Source organism: Carcharhinus amblyrhynchos, chromosome 10, assembly GCF_965287045.1.
Source record: "Carcharhinus amblyrhynchos chromosome 10, sCarAmb.v2.hapA, whole genome shotgun sequence".
Lineage (NCBI taxonomy): Eukaryota > Metazoa > Chordata > Chondrichthyes > Carcharhiniformes > Carcharhinidae > Carcharhinus > Carcharhinus amblyrhynchos.
This window is the reverse complement of record NC_137333.1, coordinates 54202211-54226026: the sequence shown is the minus strand read 5'-3', so window position 1 is coordinate 54226026 and position 23816 is coordinate 54202211. Positions and strand designations below refer to the sequence as shown.

The window sequence follows — 23816 nt, the reverse complement described above, 5'->3', positions numbered from 1 at the left end:
ATACTAATCCTTTATTTGCAGTATTTGACTTCAGCCATCCAGTTTTGATGTTTTCGAGTGTTGGAGCAGTTGTTTTAAGTGTGTGTTAATCGTTTTTGTCTGGTTGGTTATCAATGACCATAGATGTGTTATTGATCTCAAGAGTCTTGAGGGGCCAGTTTCCTTAACTGTGTTAATTTTAGGTGTCTCCATGGGTTGTTTGACTGGTTTAGAAGTGCTGATTTTGATGGGGTGGGGATGTGTTCTTTAATTTAGTTCCTGCAGGTGCCATCCTGTCCAATTTCCCTTATGTGCTAGCCCTCATTTGCATTCTAAAAGCATGCTCTTGCCTACTGATCAGTGTCTGTTACTTTGTGATTTTAGTGGAGGGCTCTGAGGATAGCTTTAGTTTGCTTCCATTTTGTGCGCCCAATTTCATAAAATTTGTTGTCTGATAACATATGTTAGACTGAGGGTACTTCAGCAAACTTGTTACATACACAAATCCATGTGACCCTTCAAAGCCAAAAGGTAAATTGTGGCCCACTGTCAGAGGTGACAATGTTTGGAATGCTGTGTGTAGAGAACATCGCTGGTGGTGGTGGGGGGGGTGACTCACTGAATAAAAATGAAGTGCCCAACAGGCAGGAATACGGGAGCCTCTCCCGCCCGTTTTTTGGGTGAGCTCACCAAGTGCAACACAGAGTCCATAACATGATTCATATTAAAGGAGGGGGTGGACGGTGAGGTGGAGCCTAAACCTGCCAGAGAGGACGGTATCAGTGTGTTGACTGGCCACTACGCATATACTGATTTGTCAGTGGGGAGATCGGTGCATGCGCCCTGAATTCCCCATTACTGCCACTCTGGATAGGGATCAGTGGGGGAAGCACGAAGGCCAGTGATTGGGGTAGGCTGGGGGTCAGCCCGGGAGTGGTCAGCCTGCCGGGGGATTAACACTGAGGGGTGGGAATATTGGGACTGCAGAGAGGGTTACTGTTGGGGGAGGAGGGAATCGGTGGGGGATGCTGGAGATTGTTGGAGAGCTGGGGTGGGGGATTCAAGGTTGGGCCCGAGAATGGTCAGGGGGCAAGTGAATGGGCCATGAGGGAATGGAGGACTGGCAATGCGAGAGTGGAAGGCTGGCAATGCGGGGATAGCGGGGCTGGCCGGTGATCAGGAGGCCATCAGTGCAGTGCCACTACACATGTGCCAATCTCAGTACTGACAGATTAGCGCATGCACTGTGTCCCGCAATGTGCTGATTTCAGCTTCTCCAGCAGGAATAGGCCCCGCCCACTGAAATTTAATGATATTCACACTGGTGGCCTCTGCAGTGCACAGAGTGTGGGAGATTCTGAAAAAAAGTGTGTATTATTCCAGTTTTCATGCAAATTTGACGCACACAATTTTTTTAGGAGAATTCCAGTCATACTCTGTGGTAGTATCACATCACATATGTCTTAATGGATATCACTAGATTCTGGGTGCATCTTTGCAATTTCCTCTAAGTTTAACAAGGTAATGAACTGCTTATGGTTCGTCTCAATCTTGAACTGCAAGCCCAGGGCTTGATCTTCACCTGTCCCAAGTCGCTGCAAGAGCTTTCTTTTCTATCACAGCATAGAACAGTTCAGCCTCAGTTAATGACCTGGGTGCACAATGAACAGATCTTATTTTGTCATCACTTTGTGCATGGAATAGCAGTGCTCCTTGGCTTGTTGCAGATGCATCAGCTGTCACGATTTTGGGAAGTTCAGGATCTTCAGAACTAGGACCTCTGAGAATGTTAACATCACTTTAATTTATTCAAACGATTGCTGCTGATGCTCAGTTCAACACCAAGCCCGGTCCTGTTGTAAAGGATGTCTGAGGGGTTCATTTATCTCAGCTAAATGAGGTAAAAATTTATCTAATTGGTTGACCATGCCCATAAACCTTTGCAGTTCTATTTATTTCTCAGTGGTGAAAATTACTTTGTTGCATCAGTTTTCTGTGAGTCTTTGGTAATTCCAGTTGTTTATATAACATGATTGAGGAATTTTATTGTGGGCCTAGAAATCTAACATCTGGCATTGACTGTCAAGCCAAACTCTTGCAGCATGAGTGAACAGCTCTGACCATTTGTTACATTCATCTTTCATTAAGCTATAAATCAAAATATCTTAAATGTAATTTTTGATGCCTTCCATGACTTCCAGTATATTACATATCATCCTTCAGAAAGTTTCTGGGCGGAAATGATGCCAAACAGTTGACAGTCCAAAAAGTGTTACAAAAGTTAGTGTTTTGATTCCTTTTCAGTAGCAGCCAGAATCCATTATTGGCATCAAATTGGGCAACACAGTAGATAGCACTGCTGCTTCACAGCACCAGGGACCCGAGTTTGATTCCTAGCTTGGGTCACTGTCTGTGTGGAGTTTGCACGTTCTCCCAGTGTCCACGTGCGTTTCCTCTGGATGCTCCGGTTTCCTCCCACAGTCTGAAAGACATGCTGGTTAGGTGTATTGTCCCAAACAGGTGTCGGAGAATGGCAACTAGGGGAATTTCACAATAAGTTCATTGTAGTGTTAATGTTAAGTTTACTTGTGACTAATAAATAAACTTTAAAACTTTAAAGTTCAGTGAAGATTGTACTTTTTGCAAATTTTGTCAAGTTCTTCTCTATCAACACCATTGGATGGATTTCTCTTTCCACTGCCTTGTTGAGGTGTGCCAGGATAATGCCGATTCAAATAAGGCCATTAGTTTTTTGGACTGGTACCACACCAAAACATCACCTGGCTGGTGCAGTGACTGGTGACATTATCTCTTGGTGAAGTACTACCTCATTTACGCATTCACAGAAGTCTTTGCAGTACATGCAGGGGCAAGTCCCTGCTACATGAAGTTCTGGTCTATTTCAGATTGATCTTGTCTGGCCGAAACTGCATCACAGCCCAGTGAAGGCACAGCAACATCACCACTGGCAGTAAGTGTTAATTAAAGGATGGAGGTATGCTGGAAACCTGTGACCTCGTCCATGGCTGGGATTCTCCGGTGCCGCTGTATTGAATGGAGTTCTAACTCAGCACCAAATTCTACATTCTCGCGGGCAGTGGCAAACGAGATCAGAGAATCCCACCCATAGTTTCCATTATCAGTGCAGACAAAATTGTTATAATGAAAAGTGCAACGCAAAATGCCTTTATAGGCTTATTGAATGGTCACCCATCCTCCAACTACATTTCACCTGAAGACTGCATTTGATCTCTCCATGTGCATCACCTTTGACAATTGACTGCTTCTTTGTAAATCTGGGACAGAATTTGTGTAAGGATCCACCTATCTACCATCATAACTTTAGCTGAAACATCAGATGTTAATGGATGTGCTGTAACTGTTGAATTTCTGCTTGAGTTCCAACTAGATATCAGAAGATCTCCAGCAGAAATTCCATCTTCCGTGTCAAAGTGCTCTGGTTACAAATTCCTGGTTCTGCTCATGTGATGGAAAAATGTATGTAAACTTGTCATGTTGTATTTATATCATTGATAACACCATAATTCTCCTAGCTCCTCAGCCTGTACTGAAGAGAAACTGTTCTGTATTCCTACTGATGCAATCCTTGATGTTAAAACTGTAAAATGGTGTAAGCAGTTGAACAACTCAGAAGCTACTATGTAGCCTTCAAAAAGACAGTTTGGTCTTCACTCTTCCATAGCAGACTGGGGAGTAACAGATAAGAGAAATGGCTTTCATTTCACTCTTGAATAACTTCACTGCATGTCATGTCAATTGTATTTTAATTGTGCAAAAGTATGGCTATACAGATAGCACCTGAACCCAGGAGGCACTATGATCTGGCATCAAACCAGAACATACTGCATCTCTAACTTGGCAGATAATGTCACACTGAACAGTCTCATTTCTTTCCTTTCCCTTTGGACATAAGAACAATCTTCATCCTCTTAAGCCTTTTATAATGGTAAACAGCAGCTCTAATTTGGCTTGCTACTGAGTTCTTTTCACAACAATGCACAATTCTAAAATATCTTCCTCTACTTTAAAAGCCTAATAATCCAATATTTAATTCATCTCTGACATGCCATTTGCCATGCTTCAGAACTATTAGCCTTATCTTTACCCAACTTCTTGTAGGATAAGTTGGCACATATTGCTTGCCAAGGCATTCCACTGGTTGGTGTATCCCATCTTTAAGGCCTTCAGGCTCGAGACAGACATGCAATTCACCTGAACTCAGTTCTTGATGTGAGATGGAACAGTTATCAACATCTTGCCAGCACCAAAAGTTTAAAGTTTATTAGTGTCATAAGCAGGCTTACATTAACACTGCAATTAAGTTCCTGTGATAATTCCATAGTCGCCACACTCTGGCACCTGTTTGTGTAACTGAGGGAGAATTTAGCATAGCCAATACACCTAACCGGCACGTCTTTCAACTGTTGGAGGAAACCAGAGTGGTTTCTAATTAAGCATAACACTGTTGGCCTGACATTATCCTGAAACATCACACAGACAGAACCTCCAATCTACTTTACTAAAGGCAAAATGCTGCAGATGCTGGAATCTGAAACAAAAATAGTAAATGCTGGAGAAACTGAGCAGGTCTGACAGCATCTGTGGAGAGAGAATAAAGCCAATGTTTTGAATCTGGATGACCTTTTGTCAGAGCTGGAAAGCTCTCAAAGACCAGATGGTTTTAAAAAAAGTAGGTGAGATCACTGCAGCTGCCTTAATTATATTATAAAGGTCATTTGGTTTCGAAATGCAGAAATTATTTCTTTAGATTAGAAGATTATGCATATCACTCTGCTATTTAAAAATGGTGAGAGAAAAAAATTAGGGAATTAGTAGACCATGGGTCCAACATCTGCAGTTGGGAAATTAATATAATCATTGCTGAAAAGAGATACATGTTGCTGAAGCTTTTCGTCTTGCATTCTTCAGGACAAATGGAAGAATATCAAATTTCAAACAGTCATAACAATTTATTATGCTATGGAAAAGCTATGAAGAAAGAAAAGCAAGACAAAAGTGGAAAAGGCACAGAAGTAGGCCAGAGAAATTTTAGAGATGAGGTACAGAAAAGCAGAGCACAAATGAGAAAAGAGGGGAAAAAAAATAAACAGGATAGGAGGCATCAACAAACTGGAAAAAAATGAACTTGAAAAGGATAGTGAACAAACTCAGGAATGGCAGAAAGGAAGTAAGAGGCAGACACAAGAACCAAAAGAAAAAGAGATGAGGCAAACATAGGATGGGAAGAGAAGGATGCATACAGGGAAGATTCACAGGTGAGAAAATGCAAGGGCACAAGAGGAGATGCAGAAGGGCAGAAGAAAACCACAGATATGAAAGGAAGAAATCTTAAGGAACAGGAAAGGAGCAGAGGTTTTCCAGTATCATTATCCTTCAAAGGTATGTGAGCATTTTACATAGAGCTGTGCTAAAAATGGAAAATATTTTGGAACTTAATGGATCAGACTATTTCAGATTGGTCAAGATTAACAATATTGAGAGTCACCATGAACAAACATGGGCAATAGAACAAATTTTGAATTAAAGCATATTAATTCAAGAACTTCAAGATTTGGATTCAACAAATTAGGTACAACCACCCCTGTGAATACTTCAAGTTTACAGAGCTTCTTCATATGAAACATCGTGCATGAACTGATGTTGGAGTATTAATTCATTCTGAAGCCAAATGGTGAATTCAGAAACCCGACACCAGTCTTTTATTTAATACTAGATTTACTTACAGAATGCAATGTTACATACGTCTACTTCTTCCCTAAACAACACCCAATGTCTGTGAAATCTTTTTGTACTCTTTTCTGTAAACTGAAAACAAATTAATGAATGACTAGAACCTTAAAAGGACACCAGTCTCTATTCAGACTCTTTTTTGTGCAAAACAAATGAGCAAATTACCAAACTAAATTAAGGTGATAAAACATGTCACTTTTTTCCACCACTAATTACTTAGACTGCAACTTCACCCAGTTAATGAACCCCAGTCTCCCGCATGGCTGGCAGGGACAATAACCAATGTACTAACAAGGAGCTAAATCTCTGTTTATACTCTTCAGATATATTGTTTAATCAATCAATGTCTTTTGTATCCTTAATCTTAAAATAGAATTAAAATGCCTTTAACATGGGGAGCATAACTCTAGCATTGGCTCAGTTCAACCCGTGTTAACAGAAATATAACTCAATCTTTCATTTGAATTAATGACCTCTATGCTGCAAAATTAGAGTTTACTATTTTGAATATTACAGTAATTTTTTCATTAATTCAAAGAATGTGGCTGTTGATGGTAAAGCCAGTATTTATTGCCCATTCCTAATTATTTTTCAGAAGGCAGTGGTGAATCTGAACTTGATTGTTAGGCCATTTTAGAGGGCTGTTAAGAGTCAGTCACGTTGCTGGGCAGCTGGAATCTGCTTGTGTTCCTATCATGAGTTACCCATAGCAAATTAAATATATCCTCTATTAATACCAGCAGCATTTTACGTTATTATGCCTACTCTGAACTCTATACTGTTGATAGCAAATGAGACAATTATAACTTTTAACAACTGTTTTATTTTAATATTTAAAACACCTGCAATCCTCCAAATACATATGGTCTTTGGCTACAAAATCTGAATGTTGGCTTCAAAATGTTAATAAGGGAATAAAAGTATCAAGAAATAATATTTCAGTTGGCATGTGTCTTCAATGCACTCATCTTCTTTCTATAAGTTTCAAGATCCACAGTGTGAAAATGCATTTTTGTATTCTTCTGTTCTTAAATAAATGATAGAAATATTCTGTACCTGTAGCTTCAGTTATAATAAACTTATGTCCACTGCACTTTCAGCATGTCCAATTGCTTTAGCATCAGAGATAATACATTTATTAAGAATGGAAATTCTTTTGTAAATTCATATTTATCTGCAAATTAAAAACATGAATTTATACATGAAGGTTGAGTGTCCTTTAAAAATAAACCTACTGAACAGTTTGCTTGGACACACAGAATTTGAAATTTGCTGAAAAGAGAGATTTGTTGCTGAAGCTTTGTGTCTTGCAATTATCAGGACAAGCACTAGAATGCCAAATTTCAAACAATCCCAATTTATGCTACAGGTGAACAACGGTGCTAATTGGTTGGCAAGTTGCTTCTGATTGGCTGAGACACTGTCATGAAGAATACAGTGGGGAACAATATGTTCCCAAAACTTCCAGGTAATTATACAAGGCTTTGCCTCTCCAATACAACTCTCTATGGTTTCATTGTACTGACATTGTTCAGTTGTGTGGTAGGCAGAACATCTTTTTGGACTGATGACAACATCCGTCAGTAGAAAATAGCACTCACATAGCCACAGAATAGGATGAGCGTGACCATTTGTTCGAAATTTTAGATACTTTGTCTTTCCCAGGTAATTTGAGATAGACCAAGTGCTTTTCAGGTCTGAAAGTGGTGGCCTATGAACTATTTGAGAATTTGCATAATACACCATCAGCAGTGGTCTGACCAGGATCATCTTTGTTCTGCCAGACAGCTTTGATGTGCACTTTCTCTGTATTCTTCAATTGTTTGTGATAAGTAATGTACAGGCTATGAACAACCAAAATGTGCTTCAAAATGTTAGAATACTGTTAGATCTGATTCACTATTGAGCAACATTTGCTGAACAATCCTGGGTGTACTAATAGCTACATTAACGACCAATTTAAGAAAATCAATTGCGTTCATAATGTAGCTTATTTATATTAGCTAGGAGGGATCTGATCTCTGCAAGAAGAATATTTTCTCCAGGAGCTTGGGAAGCTTATGGATCTCTTTTGTTTTCTCAATCCAATGTCTCAGCCAATCAGAGTCAACTTGCCTACCAATTGGCATCCTTCTTTCCTATAGTATAAATTTTTGTGATTGTTTTAAATTTAACATTCTTACATTTGTCCCAATGAGTGCAAGACAACAAGCTTCAGCAACGTGTCTTTCTTTTCAGCAATATAAACCTACTGAACTTGACTTATGCTGATGGATGAAGTTGGTGGCACTGTCTGAGTCACTTAAAGGCAAGACAAACATCAAGCCCTGTGGGCAATCAGGGGTCAGCCAAGACACTGATTTTTCGTGACAAAGAACTGAATTGAGGCAAGATTGAAAACAAAACGTAATCTTAGAAGGAAATGAATGAAAGATGATCTTATAATGGTACATAATATAATAAATAAAGTGGAAGAGATTCAGAACACTGATTCACAATGAACTATCTTACAAATAGCTGTCATATCTGGGGTTGCCTAATGTTTATCCAACTTGTGATTTTATGACATGTAACCTGATTTGTGGGAATCTCACAAACTTTAGTTTCATTTGACTGTCAGCTTATTTTAATAACTGATTTGACATTACATTGTTTGTCCCAGTTCTAAACAAAAGCTTAAAAATATTAAAATAACCAGCAAAGATGAAAGGGAATAATTTTAAATTTTGGAAGTAGTGGAAATGAGCCAACATTGGACCAATTGCCTGTTAGTCCACCTCTCCCAATTTTGTTTCCACAAAAAGTTAAAACAACTCCCATTGTATGCATACGCTGCACTGAAGTTGTTTGCATCAGCAATTTACCAATTAAACGTAACATATTCCTTTTTTAACTATGGGTTACAACTTAGTCCACTGTAAATTCTTTCTTGGGTTTAGTGGCATTTAAAAAAGTGCAGAAACGAATAGCGCTGTGGTGTTTGTGCAGGAATCGTTGAAGATGGCAGGACAGGGTAACAAAGCAATTTGTAAAATACATGGGATCCTGGGCTTTATAAATACTGTAGAGGCACAGAGTACAAAAATGTGGAATTTATGCTAAACATTAACTTGACCCCAGCTAGCAAGAAGGTGCTAGATTGATTCTAAAAAGGGCAAATGTGAAACCATCCATTCTAGTAGGAAAAATGGAAAAGCAGAATAATACTAAAAAACTGAGAGATCAGTAAGAACATAAGAAATAGGAGCAGGAGTAGGCCATCCAGCCCTTCGAGCCTGCCCCGCCATTCAATAAGATCATGGCTGATCTGTCGCTGCTCAGTTCCACTTTCCCGCTTTCTCCCCATAACCCTTAATCCCCTCTCTTATCAAAAACCCATCAACCCGCGTCTTAAAAATATTTAGCGAGGCAGCCTCCACCACTTCAACGGGCAGAGAATTCCAGAGATTCACCACCCTTTGAGTGAAGAAGTTCCTCCTCAACTCCGTTCTAAACCGCCCCCCTTTTATCTTGAGGCTGTGCCCCCTAGTCCTACTGTCTTTTTTGAGCGGGAAGAGTCTCTCCACCTCTATCCTATCCATCCCATTCATCATCTTATACGTCTCAATGAGATCTCCCCTCATTCTTCTAAACTCTAATGAGTACAAGCCCAGTTTATTCAGCCTCTCCTCATAGCTCAACCCCCTCAACTCCGGTATCAGCTTAGTAAACCTCCTCTGCACTCCCTCCAAGGCCAAAATATCTTTGCGCAGGTGCGGCGCCCAAAACTGCACACAGTACTCCAGCTGCGGCCTCACCAATGCCCTATACAGCTGCAGCAAGACCTCCCTACTTTTATATTCAATCCCCCTCGCTATGAAGGCCAGCATCCCATTCACCTTCCTGACCACCTGCTGCACCTGCAAGCTGGGTTTTTGCGACTCATGCACAAGGACCCCGAGGTCCCTCTGCACCGTCGCCTGCTGCAGTTTTGCGCCCCGTAAGTAATAGTCCTTCCTACCATTCTTCCTACCAAAGTGGACCACCTCACACTTGCCAACATTAAATTCCATTTGCCATTTCCTGGCCCATTCACCCAGCCTATCTAGATCCTTCTGCAGACTCTCCACACCCTCCGCACAATTTGCTGTTCCCCCTATCTTGGTGTCATCAGCAAATTTGGACACCCTACACTCGGTTCCCTCCTCCGGATCATCTATATAAATGGTAAAAAGCTGAGGCCCCAGCACCGACCCCTGGGGCACTCCACTAGTCACCATCCGCCAATCCGAATAGCACCTGTTGACCCCCACTCTCTGCCTCCTATTTGACAACCAATCCTCTATCCACGCTAACACCCTACCCCCAACTCCATGTCCCTCGACCTTCTGCAATAACCTCTTGTGAGGTACTTTGTCAAACGCCTTCTGAAAATCTAGAAAGACCACATCCACCGGCTCTCCTCTATCCACCGCCCTAGACACATCCTCATAGAACTCCAGTAAATTTGTCAGACACGACTTCCCTTTAATGAAACCGTGCTGCGTCTGCTCTATCAAGCAATTCCCTTCAAGATGCCTCGCAAGTTCCTCCTTAATGACAGATTCTAACATTTTACCCACCACAGACGTTGTTAAATTAAAAGCGGAGGAATTTAGAGTAGCTAAGAGCAGTGGGCGAGAAGAGGATTGGGAAAGGTTTAAATGTCAACAAAGATTGACAAAAAAGTTGATAAAGGAGGGTAGAAGAAGCTATGAAGCTGGGCTAGCACTTAATATAAAAAAGGATAGCAAGAGTTTTTATAAATATATAAAAAGGAAGAGGCTGGCTAGGGTGAACGTTGGTCCCTTAGCGGATGAGAAAGGGGACCTAGTGGTAGGGGATGGGGATATGGCTAAGGTCTTGAATAACTTTTTTGTTTCTGTCTTCACGGAGGAGGACGTGAATAATTTGCCGGGTGTTAGCGATGGAAAGGTGGTAGGACTGGAGGGTCTTAATGACATTACTGTTACTAGAGAGGTGGTGCGCGACAGACTGGAGGGGCTGATTGTGGACAAGTCCCCAGGACCGGATGGAATGCATCCGAGGGTTCTGAAAGAAATGGCGGAGGTGATAGTGGATGCCTTGGTGGTTATTTTCCAGACGTCGCTGGATTCCGGGGAAGTGCCGGAGGATTGGAAAACGGCTAATGTTACGCCGTTGTTTAAGAAGGGTGCCAGGCAAAAGGCGGGGAATTACAGGCCGGTTAGTTTAACGTCTGTGGTAGGTAAAATGTTAGAATCCGTCATTAAGGAGGAAATTGCGAGGCATCTTGAAGGGAATTGCTTGATAGGGCAGACGCAACACGGTTTCATTAAAGGGAAGTCGTGTCTGACAAATTTACTGGAGTTCTATGAGGATGTGTCTAGGGCGGTGGATAGAGGAGAGCCGGTGGATGTGGTCTTTCTGGATTTTCAGAAGGCGTTTGATAAGGTACCTCACAAGAGGTTACTGCAGAAGGTCAGAGGACATGGAGTTGGGGGTAGGGTGTTAGCGTGGATAGAGGATTGGTTGTCAAATAGGAGGCAGAGAGTGGGGGTCAATGGGTGCTATTCGGATTGGCGGTTGGTGACTAGTGGGGTGCCCCAGGGGTCGGTGCTGGGGCCTCAGCTATTTACCATTTATATAGATGATCTGGAGGAGGGAACCGAGTGTAGGGTGTCGAAATTTGCTGATGACACCAAGATTGGGGGAAAGGCAAATTGTGCGGAGGGTGTGGAGAGTCTGCAGAAGGATCTAGATAGGCTGGGCGAATGGGCCAGGAAATGGCAAATGGAATTTAATGTTGGCAAGTGTGAGGTGGTCCACTTTGGTAGGAAGAATGGTAGGAAGGACTATTACTTACGTGGCGAAAAACTGCAGCAGGCGACGGTGCAGAGGGACCTCGGGGTCCTTGTGCATGAGTCGCAAAAACCCAGCCTGCAGGTGCAGCAGGTGGTCAGGAAGGCGAATGGGATGCTGGCCTTCATAGCGAGGGGGATTGAATATAAAAGTAGGGAGGTCTTGCTGCAGCTGTATAGGGCATTGGTGAGGCCGCAGCTGGAGTACTGTGTGCAGTTTTGGGCGCCGCACCTGCGCAAGGATATTTTGGCCTTGGAGGGAGTGCAGAGGAGGTTTACTAGGCTGATACCGGAGTTGAGGGGGTTGAGCTATGAGGAGAGGCTGAATAAACTAGGCTTGTACTCGTTAGAGTTTAGAAGAATGAGGGGAGATCTCATTGAGACGTATAAGATGATGAATGGGATGGATAGGATAGAGGTGGAAAGACTCTTCCCGCTCAAAAAAGACAGTAGGACTAGGGGGCACAGCCTCAAGATAAAGGGGGGGCGGTTCAGAACGGAGTTGAGGAGGAACTTCTTCACTCAAAGGGTGGTGAATCTCTGGAATTCTCTGCCCGTTGAAGTGGTGGAGGCTGCCTCGCTAAATATTTTTAAGAAGCGGGTTGATGGGTTTTTGATAAGAGAGGGGATTAAGGGTTATGGGGAGAGGGCGGGAAAGTGGAACTGAGCCACGACAGATCAGCCATGATCTTATTGAATGGCGGGGCAGGCTCGAAGGGCCAGATGGCCTACTCCTGCTCCTATTTCTTATGTTCTTAAACTAACCGGCCTATAATTCCCCGCCTTTTGCCTGGCACCCTTCTTAAACAACGGCGTAACATTAGCCGTTTTCCAATCATCCGGCACTTCCCCGGAATCCAACGACGTCTGGAAAATAATCACCAAGGCATCCACTATCACCTCCGCCATTTCTTTCAGAACCCTCGGATGCATTCCATCCGGTCCTGGGGACTTGTCCACAATCAGCCCCTCCAGTCTGTCGAGCACCGCCTCTCTAGTAACAGTAATGTCATTAAGACCCTCCAGTCCTACCACCTTTCCATCGCTAACACCCGGCAAATTATTCACGTCCTCATCCGTGAAGACAGAAACAAAAAAGTTATTCAATACCTTAGCCATATCCTCATCCCCTACCACTAGGTCCCCTTTCTCATCCTCTAAAGGACCAACATTCACCCTAGCCAGCCTCTTCCTTTTTATATATTTATAAAAACTCTTGCTATCCTTTTTTATATTAAGAAAATGCTGATAGTCGGAGGGATTTTGGGTCTTTACACAAATCATAGGAAATCAAAATACAGATAGAACAATGAGAAAAAACAGACAGCATATTAGCCTTTGTTGCAAGATTAGAATGTAATATTAAGGAAGCTTAGCTGCAATTATACATGGGCTTTGGTGTGATCACATCTGAAGTGCTGTGCCCACTTTTGATTTCCTTATCAAAAGAAGGATATACTTGGCTCAAACTGGTTGCAATAGGATTAACTGGATTGGCTCACAGAATGAGAGAGCTGTCCTGTGAGCAGAGATTGAGCAATATGTCCCTATATTTCCCAAAGTTTGGAAGAATTAGAGGTGATGTCATTGAAGCATGTAAAATTCTCAGAGGAAAAACAGGATAATTGCTAAGTGGAAGTTTTCCTTGAGCCAGCAATCAGTCTCAGGGTAAGGTCTTGGTTATTTAGGACTAAGGTGAGAAATGTCTTTACTAAACAGTGTGATCTTTATAAATATCGACTGCAAAGAGTTGTGGATGCTTAGTTGATGGGTATATTCAAGACTGATATCGATTTTTCAGCACTAGGGGAATCAAGAAAAATGGACAGGAACATACAACATGGTTGATATAAAGTTCAACCATGATCTTATTGAATGGTTGAGCAAGCTCAAGTGGTCAAATACTTCACATATTGCGTGCAATTCTGGCAACCATATTTTAGGAACCATATTTTAGGAAAGATGTGAAGGGTTTGGAGCGGGTACAGAAGAGATCTACTATTCTGGTTCAAAGGACAAGAGATTGAAGTTACATTGGTAGACCGGAGAAACTGGATGTTGTCCTTAGAACAGAAAAATCTAAAACAGAGTTTGATAGAGGTGTTTTAAATTTTTCAGGATTCGTATAGAGTAAATGAGGAGAAATTTTTGAATGTCTGGTCAGTAACTAAGGACACTGACTTAAAATGACTTGAGAAGAAGAGGAACATGAGAAAAAACTTTTACACAATGGGTGATTAAAATTTGCAATGCATTGGCTGATAGTATGGTGGATGTGAAATCGATAGCAGTATTCAAAAGGTAATTAAATAAATACTTGGCAGGAGGAATAAATTGTAGGGTTATGGGAAAGGGGAATGAGCAAATATAGTGGGATGAACAGTTTGTTCTTTGGAAAAGTCAGCAGACTTGACATGTTGAATTGTCTCCTGTGTTTTGCTATCCCAAGGTGAGTCTTCATCTTAGGGAAAGTGATGGCCTAGTAGTATTATCGCTGGACTATTAATCCAGAAATTCAGCTAACGTTCTGGGGACTTGGGTTCAAATCTGTCTACGGCAGATGGTGGAACTTGAATTCAATACAAAATATCTGGAATTAAGAATCTACTGCTGACCATAAAAACATTATTGATTTTTTTGGAAAAACCCAGTTGGTTTACTAATGTCCTTTAGGGAAATAAATCTGCTGTCCTTAGCTGGTCTAGCCTATGTGTAACTCCAGAGCCACAGCAATGTGATTGACTTTCAACTGCCCTCTGAAATGGCCCAGCAAGCCACTCAGTTTCAAAGGTAACTAGGGATGAGCGTTAAATGCTGGCCTGCCAGTGATGCCCATGTCCCACAAATGAATAAAAACTCACTTAGGTAAATGGTTTTCATTACCTTTATTTGCTGGAGTAGGGTCACACTCCCCAATTAATACTTACAAGGGGTGTGACAATAGTACCTCCTTGTGATCTAAACTGGATTACTTATCTTTCTTTCCCTACTATTGCTCAGCCTCATCAATAAGATGTTGGGTATTAAAGCATGATGCAGTTTCATGGTCAAGTTGTCTCCGTTCTGAGTGACTGGTACCTAGTGGTCCTCCCAGGCATTATGCCAAAGCTGCTGCACTTAAAGGAGAGTTTCTGAATATCTTTGAATTTGTTCTTCCTGGAAGGTTGGCGTTAGAGAGCAGAACCCGGCAGGTAAGATAGTTTTCAGTCACGCAAACACCACGGCCTGTCCATCATTGATTGATTTTGCAGTTTTACCTGAACGTTGTGGTCCTGTTTTCAATTATTATGCCATTATGTTGTTCCTGATAAACATCAAAGTACCTTCTTTCTTCCCTATCACTTATTAATAGATTACATATAAGAACTAGGAACAGGATAGGCCCTTTGAGTCTTTTTGTGGACTCAGCTCCACTTACCCACCGGCTCACCATAACCTTTAATTCCTTTACGGTTCAAAAATTTATCTACCCTTGCCTTAAAAACATTCAACGAAGTATATATATCCGGTGGCATTTTACTGCAAATCTGATCATCTGCAGGAAACTCAGTGGCACCAGATGCCTCACAATGGAACAAATTTCATTTATAATACGCTTGTACCATGGAAAACATCCCAACAATGTAAGTAAACTCAGGTGTTGTGAGATGCTATGTTTGTATTTTTAAGCACAACTTTGTTAAAAAAGCAATTATGATAATATCCTGTTTTAAATACAAATATTAAATGTAAATACGTTTCCAATATCTTCCATGGTAAAGTTAAGAAATTTCAAAACATGCCATCAATGTTTATATTTTAAAGTACGAAGCAGGAAAAATACTGGGTACGTCATTAGTGGTGACTGTATTTTATCCAGTAAACTCACATTGTGTCATCTGGGAATTTCCAGTAATGGTTGTTATGCTTGTATTACATCAATAGCTTCCTTTGGGGGCATTTTCGATAAAGACTGCGAAGGAAAAGGGAAAATAGATCTTTAAAATAAAATTTAAAATATCGTATGACGTGATGATAAAAGTTTTTTTTATGAAATCTAATCGATACGGTGTGGAAACACATCGAATGAGATTACAAAATGTCTTCCATAACTGTGTGAGCAACAAACAACATCCCCATCACCACCCCTCCTCCCGCAGCCACCGTGTGAACATCGGGGCCTGTCACATGTCCTGTCCACATCCGGCCTTGCCGGGAATCCACGTGGCCCATGACGTCAACGGCAGCCCTCCATCTCATCAGCGTGCGCTCCACCCACCATGCGCCAGCCGGCCAATCAACGAGCGAGGAATACGGCGGCAAGCTGAAGGACAACAGGCGGCACCAATCAGCTGTCGTACTTTGTGAATCGTCACAATGCTCGCGCTGAACGCCGCTGAGGCAACAAATGGGACGCGAGGCAGGATTGTGCCGGTCAGGATGGCAGCCAATAGGGGTTCTCGGATGTGATCACCCTCCATTGTGACGGCTCATGAATAGTTTAACTTGCTGTGGCCGCCATTTTGTATCAGGAGAGGAGAGAGGACAGAAGTGTTGAGCTGTTGAGGGCAGTTTAGCGTTGTCTCCTGTTGTTTTTTGAGGAAGGATTTCCACACCATGTGTAAATTTAGAGCGTAAATACTTGTAATCGGGGGAAAATACCGTCCTTTCGCTAGTTAAGAGCTGTCAGCGAACGCAGGTTTAAAATTAAAAAGCAATGATGGCGGAAGACACGGCAAAGGCGGATGCCTGTAAAGAGTACCAGTCGTCGCTCGAAGACCTGACTTTCAACAGCAAACCCCACATCAACAATCTAACCATCCTGGCCGAAGAGAACCTGAAGTACTCGCCGGAAATCGTCAAGTTAATCGAAGCACAAATTACCAAGGTTTTTAAAATCAGTTTTTTTTGTTTTATTTTTTTTAAAAGAAATTGAAAAGAATTCGGAGTTTTTTTTTAAATATCAAGTCTTTGTTTGATGGTGGGCTGAGTGATCCGCCAAGTCTCTTTTCCGCCCCCCCCCCCCCCCCTTTTCCTCCACACCCTCTGTGTCGGTGTTATAATGTTAAATCAAGATGGCGGCGAGGCCCTGGGCTGGCGCACAAAGGCCGAGCTTCCTCCCAACCGATCAGGCGCCGGCCGACCAGCACGTTGGCCACTTCCCTGATATCCTGTTGTGATATAAAAAGCCTGACCGCTGTAATTTTTTAAAAGGTTTTTTTAACTAAATCTCGCTCAGAGATGTTAGCCGAGGGCCGTTTTTAGATTTTAGGTGTGGAGCGGAGCCCAGGCGTGTTGTTTGCGGCGTAGTGAGGTTTCTGAATCCCCGCCCCGGAGCTACTCCGTCCTCCCTCCCTCACTGCCCAGCGGCTTGTTGCAGTTGAGATTCGACATTGTGCGAGAAAAACTGCACCCACACCCAGACCACAAGAGACGCCATGTTGGGTGTTCTAATCACTTAGTTTACTAACCCTCTTAAGCCTCGCGTGTTTAAATCAGGTTATTTCTAGTCTTCACTTACACTTATGTAGTTTAAATTATGTAGTCCTCGGAGAGACTAATGCAAATTGCTGCCCCACTTTAAATCTTTTGCGATCCGTTCTATTCGTCGTTAAATAGCTCACATTTTCTTGCTTACCTCTTAGTTTGAATATATTCCTAACGTAAATTGCGATTAATTGAATATAAACAATAATATAGTTGGGGGTTTGACTTTGTAACTGGGCCGGAGCGAATTTAAGTTTATTATTTAAAATAGCTAATGCGTTTATTTAACGTGCTCTCAATGGTGGTACACTGTTTAACTGGTTCTTTGAAAAAAATGTTAATAAAGAAAATGAAATACGTTCTTTTGTCTTATTTCTTTCACAGACTACGAAGTTTTCATTATAGCGTTTCATTGATTTTCTTTCAAGAGCAAATTTATCACAAAACTGAATGCTTATGGGGCGATGAGGATTTGTATATATTTTAAGAAAGAAGGATGACACAATTCGATGGATTTGCAAAGTCACAACATGGACTGAACTGATATTCAGCTTTTAACATATTTTCGCATGGGTTTTGTTTCAGGTTCTGAGCATTCTAGATAGTCATTCTTTTGACATATTAAAAATAAGCAAAATACAGAACCCTCCCCTTAAATCCTTCTGAGGTCAGTTTTGACATACATTTCCTGCAATATTTGCCTCCTGGCTAACCTGAAGCATATGGAAGCCAGGATAGAAGGAAGTGTACTTTTAATAATGTGCCACTCCTTCAGAATTTTTCAGATTCACTTATTCCAGTTCAATTGGAATTTGTTCCATAGGTTGTGCAAAATTGGACATTTTAGCTACCATTTTTATTTGCACTCACTTGAGATTTTTCTTTCTTAAAAGTCTTTGCTTTCATTGAAGCATTTATGATTGAGTAAATTTGGAGTGGTAGCTGTCATAAATTTGGAATCTTGGTTTGTGAATTTGTAGCTTTTGAAGCAGTGGTTTTGATCAAGATCAAGCATTCTTGAAACAAGCTGCCATTAATGGTGCTTCAATCCAACAGATTTTCACCAGTAAACACTTGCAGTGCAAATCCAGCACTAGAACTAATCTCAAACAGTTGAGCGAATTGACCTTAGGTTCAGTCAGTTTCATTGTTGCACTAAGCACATTTGGCAAACTCTGAATGTGCTGATCTTTATAATTTCATTATGATACCTTCACCCACAAGTATTCAGTTTTGTTGATCTGTGTTGTAAGTGTTCTTGATTTTTAAGCAAAGGTTACTGATCCAAGTTGGGTGCTGCAACTAGTGCTTGTGCTGTTGCAAACTCCTTCACTGATGTGATATTTCTGGTCCTGGTGATATGAATTTACACCGGTGGCCTTTTTTACCTGGCAATGGCTTAACGATCTTGACATTAGTTTTTTTCCTTAAGTGATCCAACTTTCATTCCTGGTTTAGTGTTGAAAATGAAAGCATTTGATCAATTCCCTAAAGTTAATTTTACCAATCGCTATTCTATGGTGCCTATAGCTTATGTGCAAATTTCATTTACATTTTCAGTTAATTCTAATTCATGGAATAGATATTTGTGATATTCCTGTTTTTTGATCATGTCGCTAAGAAAATAACCTGCATAAATAGTACAGTAGTTCCTTCAGTATATTATTGGACTAGGATCCAACACGTAAACCACGTGGCATTTTCTTAATGTAAAACCCTAAATAAAATATTCTTCAATATATTAACAAATAATTTGCTACCTTAATGTTAATGAACAACATTTCTGCTTTTATTAATTGAGAAGAATATTGTCAGCCTCTTCTGAATAAACACAATCCTCTTGGTGCAGGAGGTATGAGACAGCCCATCTTTTTGGACACATACATATTCCTGCTCTACATGCGCTTGGATTTCTTCTCCCGTTTGACTCTTCATAGACTGGTGCTGACTGATGTAATCTTGAACTTCTATAGTTCCAGCAATCTTGGAGATGAAAGGACAGTAAACAATTGCTGAAATTGGCATTCCCCTTTCTAACAGCACTGGGTGTACCTAGACCACATGGATTGCAATGGTTTAAGAAGGTGGCTCACTTCCACTTTCTTGAGGGCAATTATTCATAGGCAACAGATGCTGGTCTAGCCTGCAGTGCCCTCATCCCAAGAATGAATTCAAAATAAAAGCTTTCTGTTGACTAAACAGATTCTTATTGTGGATCGCTTGCAGCTTATACCAGAATGGCCAAGATCTTGGAATCTGACTGTGATGATACATAAATTCATGCATTAAATGGGACTTTGTTTGCAAATGCCAAACTGCAATGGTGCCTGATTCACATTTCAGGCATTATCTGGTGTCATCTCACCTTAAATGTGTGCGCTTCATGGATATGGTGAAAATTATTTTCAGTGATAAGATTTCAGCGTATAAAGGAATCAGTGAAACATGAGTTTTATTAACCAGGCATTGCCTGTTTAGGAATTATATTTTAAAAATATTTTCATCGATAAGGACCTTTTTGAAATTTACCAAAGGAAGAATTGGTGAAGGTTATGTTGGGTGCTTGCTAGTTGTAAACATCTTTGAGATGCATTGTATTTGCAACCAGTCATGCCTCTTTGATCTCTACTTCAGAGACCAACCATTCCAAAGTAAATTTGGCTGGGAAAATTACATGTGACTGGTTGCATGATGTTTTAAACAGATAATGCCAATTTTTTTCAGGCTACTGTATTGCAACTAGACTTTTGACTTGAACAGAAGGTAATTTTGTGTTTTGTTCACTAACAGTCAACACCACAATAGCCTCATCAATGCAAGTTCTAAAATAAACTTTTCAAAGCTGAAATTGGACTTGGCCTGAACGGACTCTGATTTCCAGAATCAGTGTTAAACTAGTTTAGGGATTGTCAGCATGCTTAGTAAATATTTGCTACAATTGCATCATATTACTGCATGTTTTATATTTACAACCCAAGATGTGGTCATTACGGTGTTTAAATTGCATGGTCGAGCCTTAAGGTTGAACATCTACTTCTAGACACCATATAAATTTAATTTGTAATCAATAAGTACCAAGAGTAATTTAATTGAGAAGCAGATGGGATTAGAAAAGATGTTGGAAGTTGCTCATGTGCCTGGTCAAAAAAGCAATTTCTGTTATGCTACAGAATCCCATTGGTCTGTTGTCACAGCCTGTGCCCACTCCACATTTGCAATGCCACATGCTGTCTTCAAGAAAGCCATGGTCTGCAGTGGAGAAGATATTAAATGGAGTATTTTGTGGCAAGATTGCTTTTTGGGTAAAGAGATGGTAAATTGAGATAATATACATTCTGGTTCCATGTTTTTCTTCTCGTGCTGTAATGTGTTCAACTTTCACCTGCAGGTGTAAACCTGATGACCTTTGAAATAATGAGTCACATCGGTGGTTTTATCTTAATTTACTTGCACCAAAATGCATTGAGCTGGAGGTGACAAACTGCATTGTATTTAAAAACTTAATTGTGGAGTTGGAATGAACATAGGCTAGCCTGGAGCATCACCAACATTACCTTTTGCAAACAAGACTGAAAAATGCAAGATGTCAAAAAATATGGGTCTGGACTGTTAACCTTCATTATTATCCTGCAGGCCCCCTCAATAAGCAATACTATTTTGGACTGAGGTCAACATCAGATGGTCAACTTCCAAAATTCACTTGACAGCCAACAAATTGAAAGCTCATCTATACAGTTACACAACTGTTCCCTGAATTTGTGAATCTGTAGGCTGACCTGCATTGATGTACCTCTCAGTTGTGCAGAGAACAGTGCAGTAAATTCACAACTGAAATATTCAACTACCACTTCTTTGATTCTAACAGATCCAAATGTGTTTAATTAGCAATGTTCAGTTGCTATTACATGACAATTACCTAGCCCACTGTACCTTTGAAATGTGCACTGATGTTTATTTTATAAATAGCCCAATTAATGAAGCATATGTTGGTTTTTTTGGATATTTGCAATATTTTGCAGCTAATCAAAATTTACATGTGCAAGTTGTGTAATCCTGGTGTATAATCTTTATGGAAAATGTTTTGGTGCATAGAAGCTATAAGGTTATTTTGCGGAGTGTTCTGCCTAATCCTTGGGCTGGATGTCATATACTTTCTGTATTTGTGTTGCAGGTAGTCATCTTTCAGTGAAGTATTGTGATGGCATGCTTATAAAATTGATTAAACATTTTAATGTCGAGCTGCATTTTTTACAAGTTCAAATAATTAGACATCTTTTTTATTTTATGTAGAAGGGAAATGTGTATTAATTCAGATCTGCACACAATAGCGTGTCTGCTGGCGTTCCATTCTCCACATCATGGGCTTCTACTTCTGGTAGTGGACCATAATCCTTCAGAACTTGATGGAAATCAAGAGCAGTTAAGGTTCCAGATTTGACCTCTGGCCAATGCTGATAAGGTGGCCAAGGGTAGTTATGCTCCAGTTACTGTTCATTTTTCCACTAAATAGGAAAAACACCCAGAACGTGGTGGAAAATATGAATTTTGGATGGGGGCAAGATTTGTGATGGCAATGATGTTCCATGTGATTGTAACTCATGCCAACACAAGGTTAATGAATCAGCCTATTGCGTTATGGCTGATTTCCTTTTCTTCATGACAGAGAGAAAATATGCAAAAGATCAAAGGGATGTCCAACATTTGTGTTTGCCTTTTGGATGGAATTCTAATTTCAGTTTTAAGGGGGAGAAATTCAAAGGGAAATTAATAACATCTTTGAAAGTGGATAACAAATGGGTGCATTAAAGAACTAAGCAAGTTGAAATGTTGAATTTCCTTGCTACTGATAATACTGTCATCTTTTTGTGACATTCAATTTTTATATAATTGATATCACATTCAAAATTAATTGGAAATGTTGAAGCATTGAAATTTAAATTCGAGTGAAGTAGTGTGTTTATTGCCATCTTAAGTTGACTACATCCTTGTAGTGGTTAAAATAGGAAACTAAAATAGAATTGCTTGTGTTTTCGGATGCAATGTCGATTTGACATTCGATTGATCATAGAATATATTGTTTGAGAAAATGGCTGCTTTGCAAATAATTGCAAAGATGATTAAGACCATAGTAACTTGAGCACACTCCCTTGGGTGAGAAAGCACATATTTCAAATGATATAAATTTAAAGTCAGGTTTTAGTTGGATTTGGTTTTATCTAGAAAAGTAATTTTTTTCTGATTAGCCATCATCTCATCCCTGCTGTAATTCAAATGAAGAATGGCTGGCAAATCGCATTGTGAATCTTCAGCCCTAAGTTCCTGATGCCCTAAGAACACGGAAGATTTGGTTTGAAGCACCACAGGTGGAAGTAAACCATAAACTTAACTGCTTATTATAGAGATAGCTTTCATTCATCAAGACTTATGTGATTTACAGATTATTTTAAATATTTCTCAATTACCAAATTGAAGTTTGCACAGCCACTGTCAAGTAACTGAGTTGGACTTTTTTTAAGGAATTGCGGGATTTGAGGACAGTTTGCAAGTAACTGCAAACAAATCCTCCCATAAAATATTTGATGTTTCATTGCGATTTTAAAAAGTAATGCCTTGTCCTGTCTGTTTTTGTTTTCCTAATGTTCTGAGTTTTCCTATTGCTGCAGGCCCCAGCTTCAGAGAAGCTTCCAGTAATGTACCTCATGGATTCCATTGTGAAGAATGTTGGAGGAAGCTATATTTCACTGTTTGCTCAAAACTTAAGTCCTATATTTTCTAGTGTTTTTGAAAAGGTATCTATACTTTCGTCACTAGATTAAATCTGCGGATGTATTTTTGTAAACATTGTATTTGAATGTTTTGATGACTAGATATTGCAACTTATGGGACATATGCAAATTGATCTGTGGAGTTGTGATGTAGGTGGGATTCAACAGTGATTGTTTTCAGTCTTTCTGTACTGACTAGTGCTGGATAGAAAATAGTGTGTAACATTATTGTTGTCTAAATTGTTCCAATGTAAACAATACGAGTCTGAGGGAAATTTATTTTACTGGTTTTTTTCCATTCCACCCACCCAAGTATCACTATAGTTTGTGCTGCAGTATTTCAAAGGTTAAAACATGCTAACATGGGTTTTACATCGGATAGAATTGAGTTAATCTTGGACAGCGATTTTGCTGATTGTTCATTGTTGCATTTTTGATCAGCTATGAAATTGACTGAATAATTATTAGCAATTGAAATCTTGTGGCTCCGAGTTTAAGTTGAATATTGTGTAGTTTTGTGAAACAGGCCCCACTGAACCTTCATAGATTTGTTACTTCGTAGAATGGATTGTACCAATGCAAATTTTCATTTGCCCCATTAGATGAATTAGTTTGAAGGATACAGCGCAACGGTTACTACTTGAGTTTCACTTAAGGTTCTGCCTTTTTGATAAATTCTACTTGGGTAAATGGTTTCTTTTGGTAACAGATCAAGCTTTTCGCTTCTGGATACGTTTTGGGATTGATTAAAAGTAAAAGATTAAGTTTCTTTAACTTGACTGGGCAGTATTTGGAAACAATAGATTTTCCATTGCTTTACATAGAAAGCTACTAAACTAAGCTTTCAGTTAACTGTAGCACCACCAATTTCTATTGGTGCATGGGATCTAAACTTAATTTTGTTTGTTGCACCTGCATTTCACATTTGAGAGGTCAACAGACGTTCCAAAATTATGTTAAACATACCTAATGTCCT

At 40.2% G+C, this 23816-nt stretch overlaps 2 protein-coding genes across 3 annotated transcripts in view; one reads left to right on the top strand and one right to left on the bottom strand.

Moving 5' to 3' along the window:
• Positions 1-15666, bottom strand: part of rab30 (RAB30, member RAS oncogene family) — a 144902-nt gene extending 129236 nt beyond the window's left edge. The window contains exon 1 of the mRNA XM_080197083.1: positions 15478-15666. The gene's annotated coding sequence lies outside the window, so the exon portion shown is untranslated. The remainder of the gene's footprint in view (positions 1-15477) is intronic.
• A 448-nt stretch (positions 15667-16114) lies between these two features.
• pcf11 (PCF11 cleavage and polyadenylation factor subunit) overlaps positions 16115-23816 on the top strand; it is a 43404-nt gene continuing 35702 nt past the window's right edge. For both annotated transcript variants that reach the window (XM_080197077.1, XM_080197076.1), the window contains exons 1-2: positions 16115-16476; positions 22739-22864. In XM_080197077.1, the coding sequence (XP_080053203.1) occupies positions 16306-16476; positions 22739-22864 (297 nt within the window). In that variant the 5' untranslated portion in view covers positions 16115-16305. The remainder of the gene's footprint in view (positions 16477-22738; positions 22865-23816) is intronic.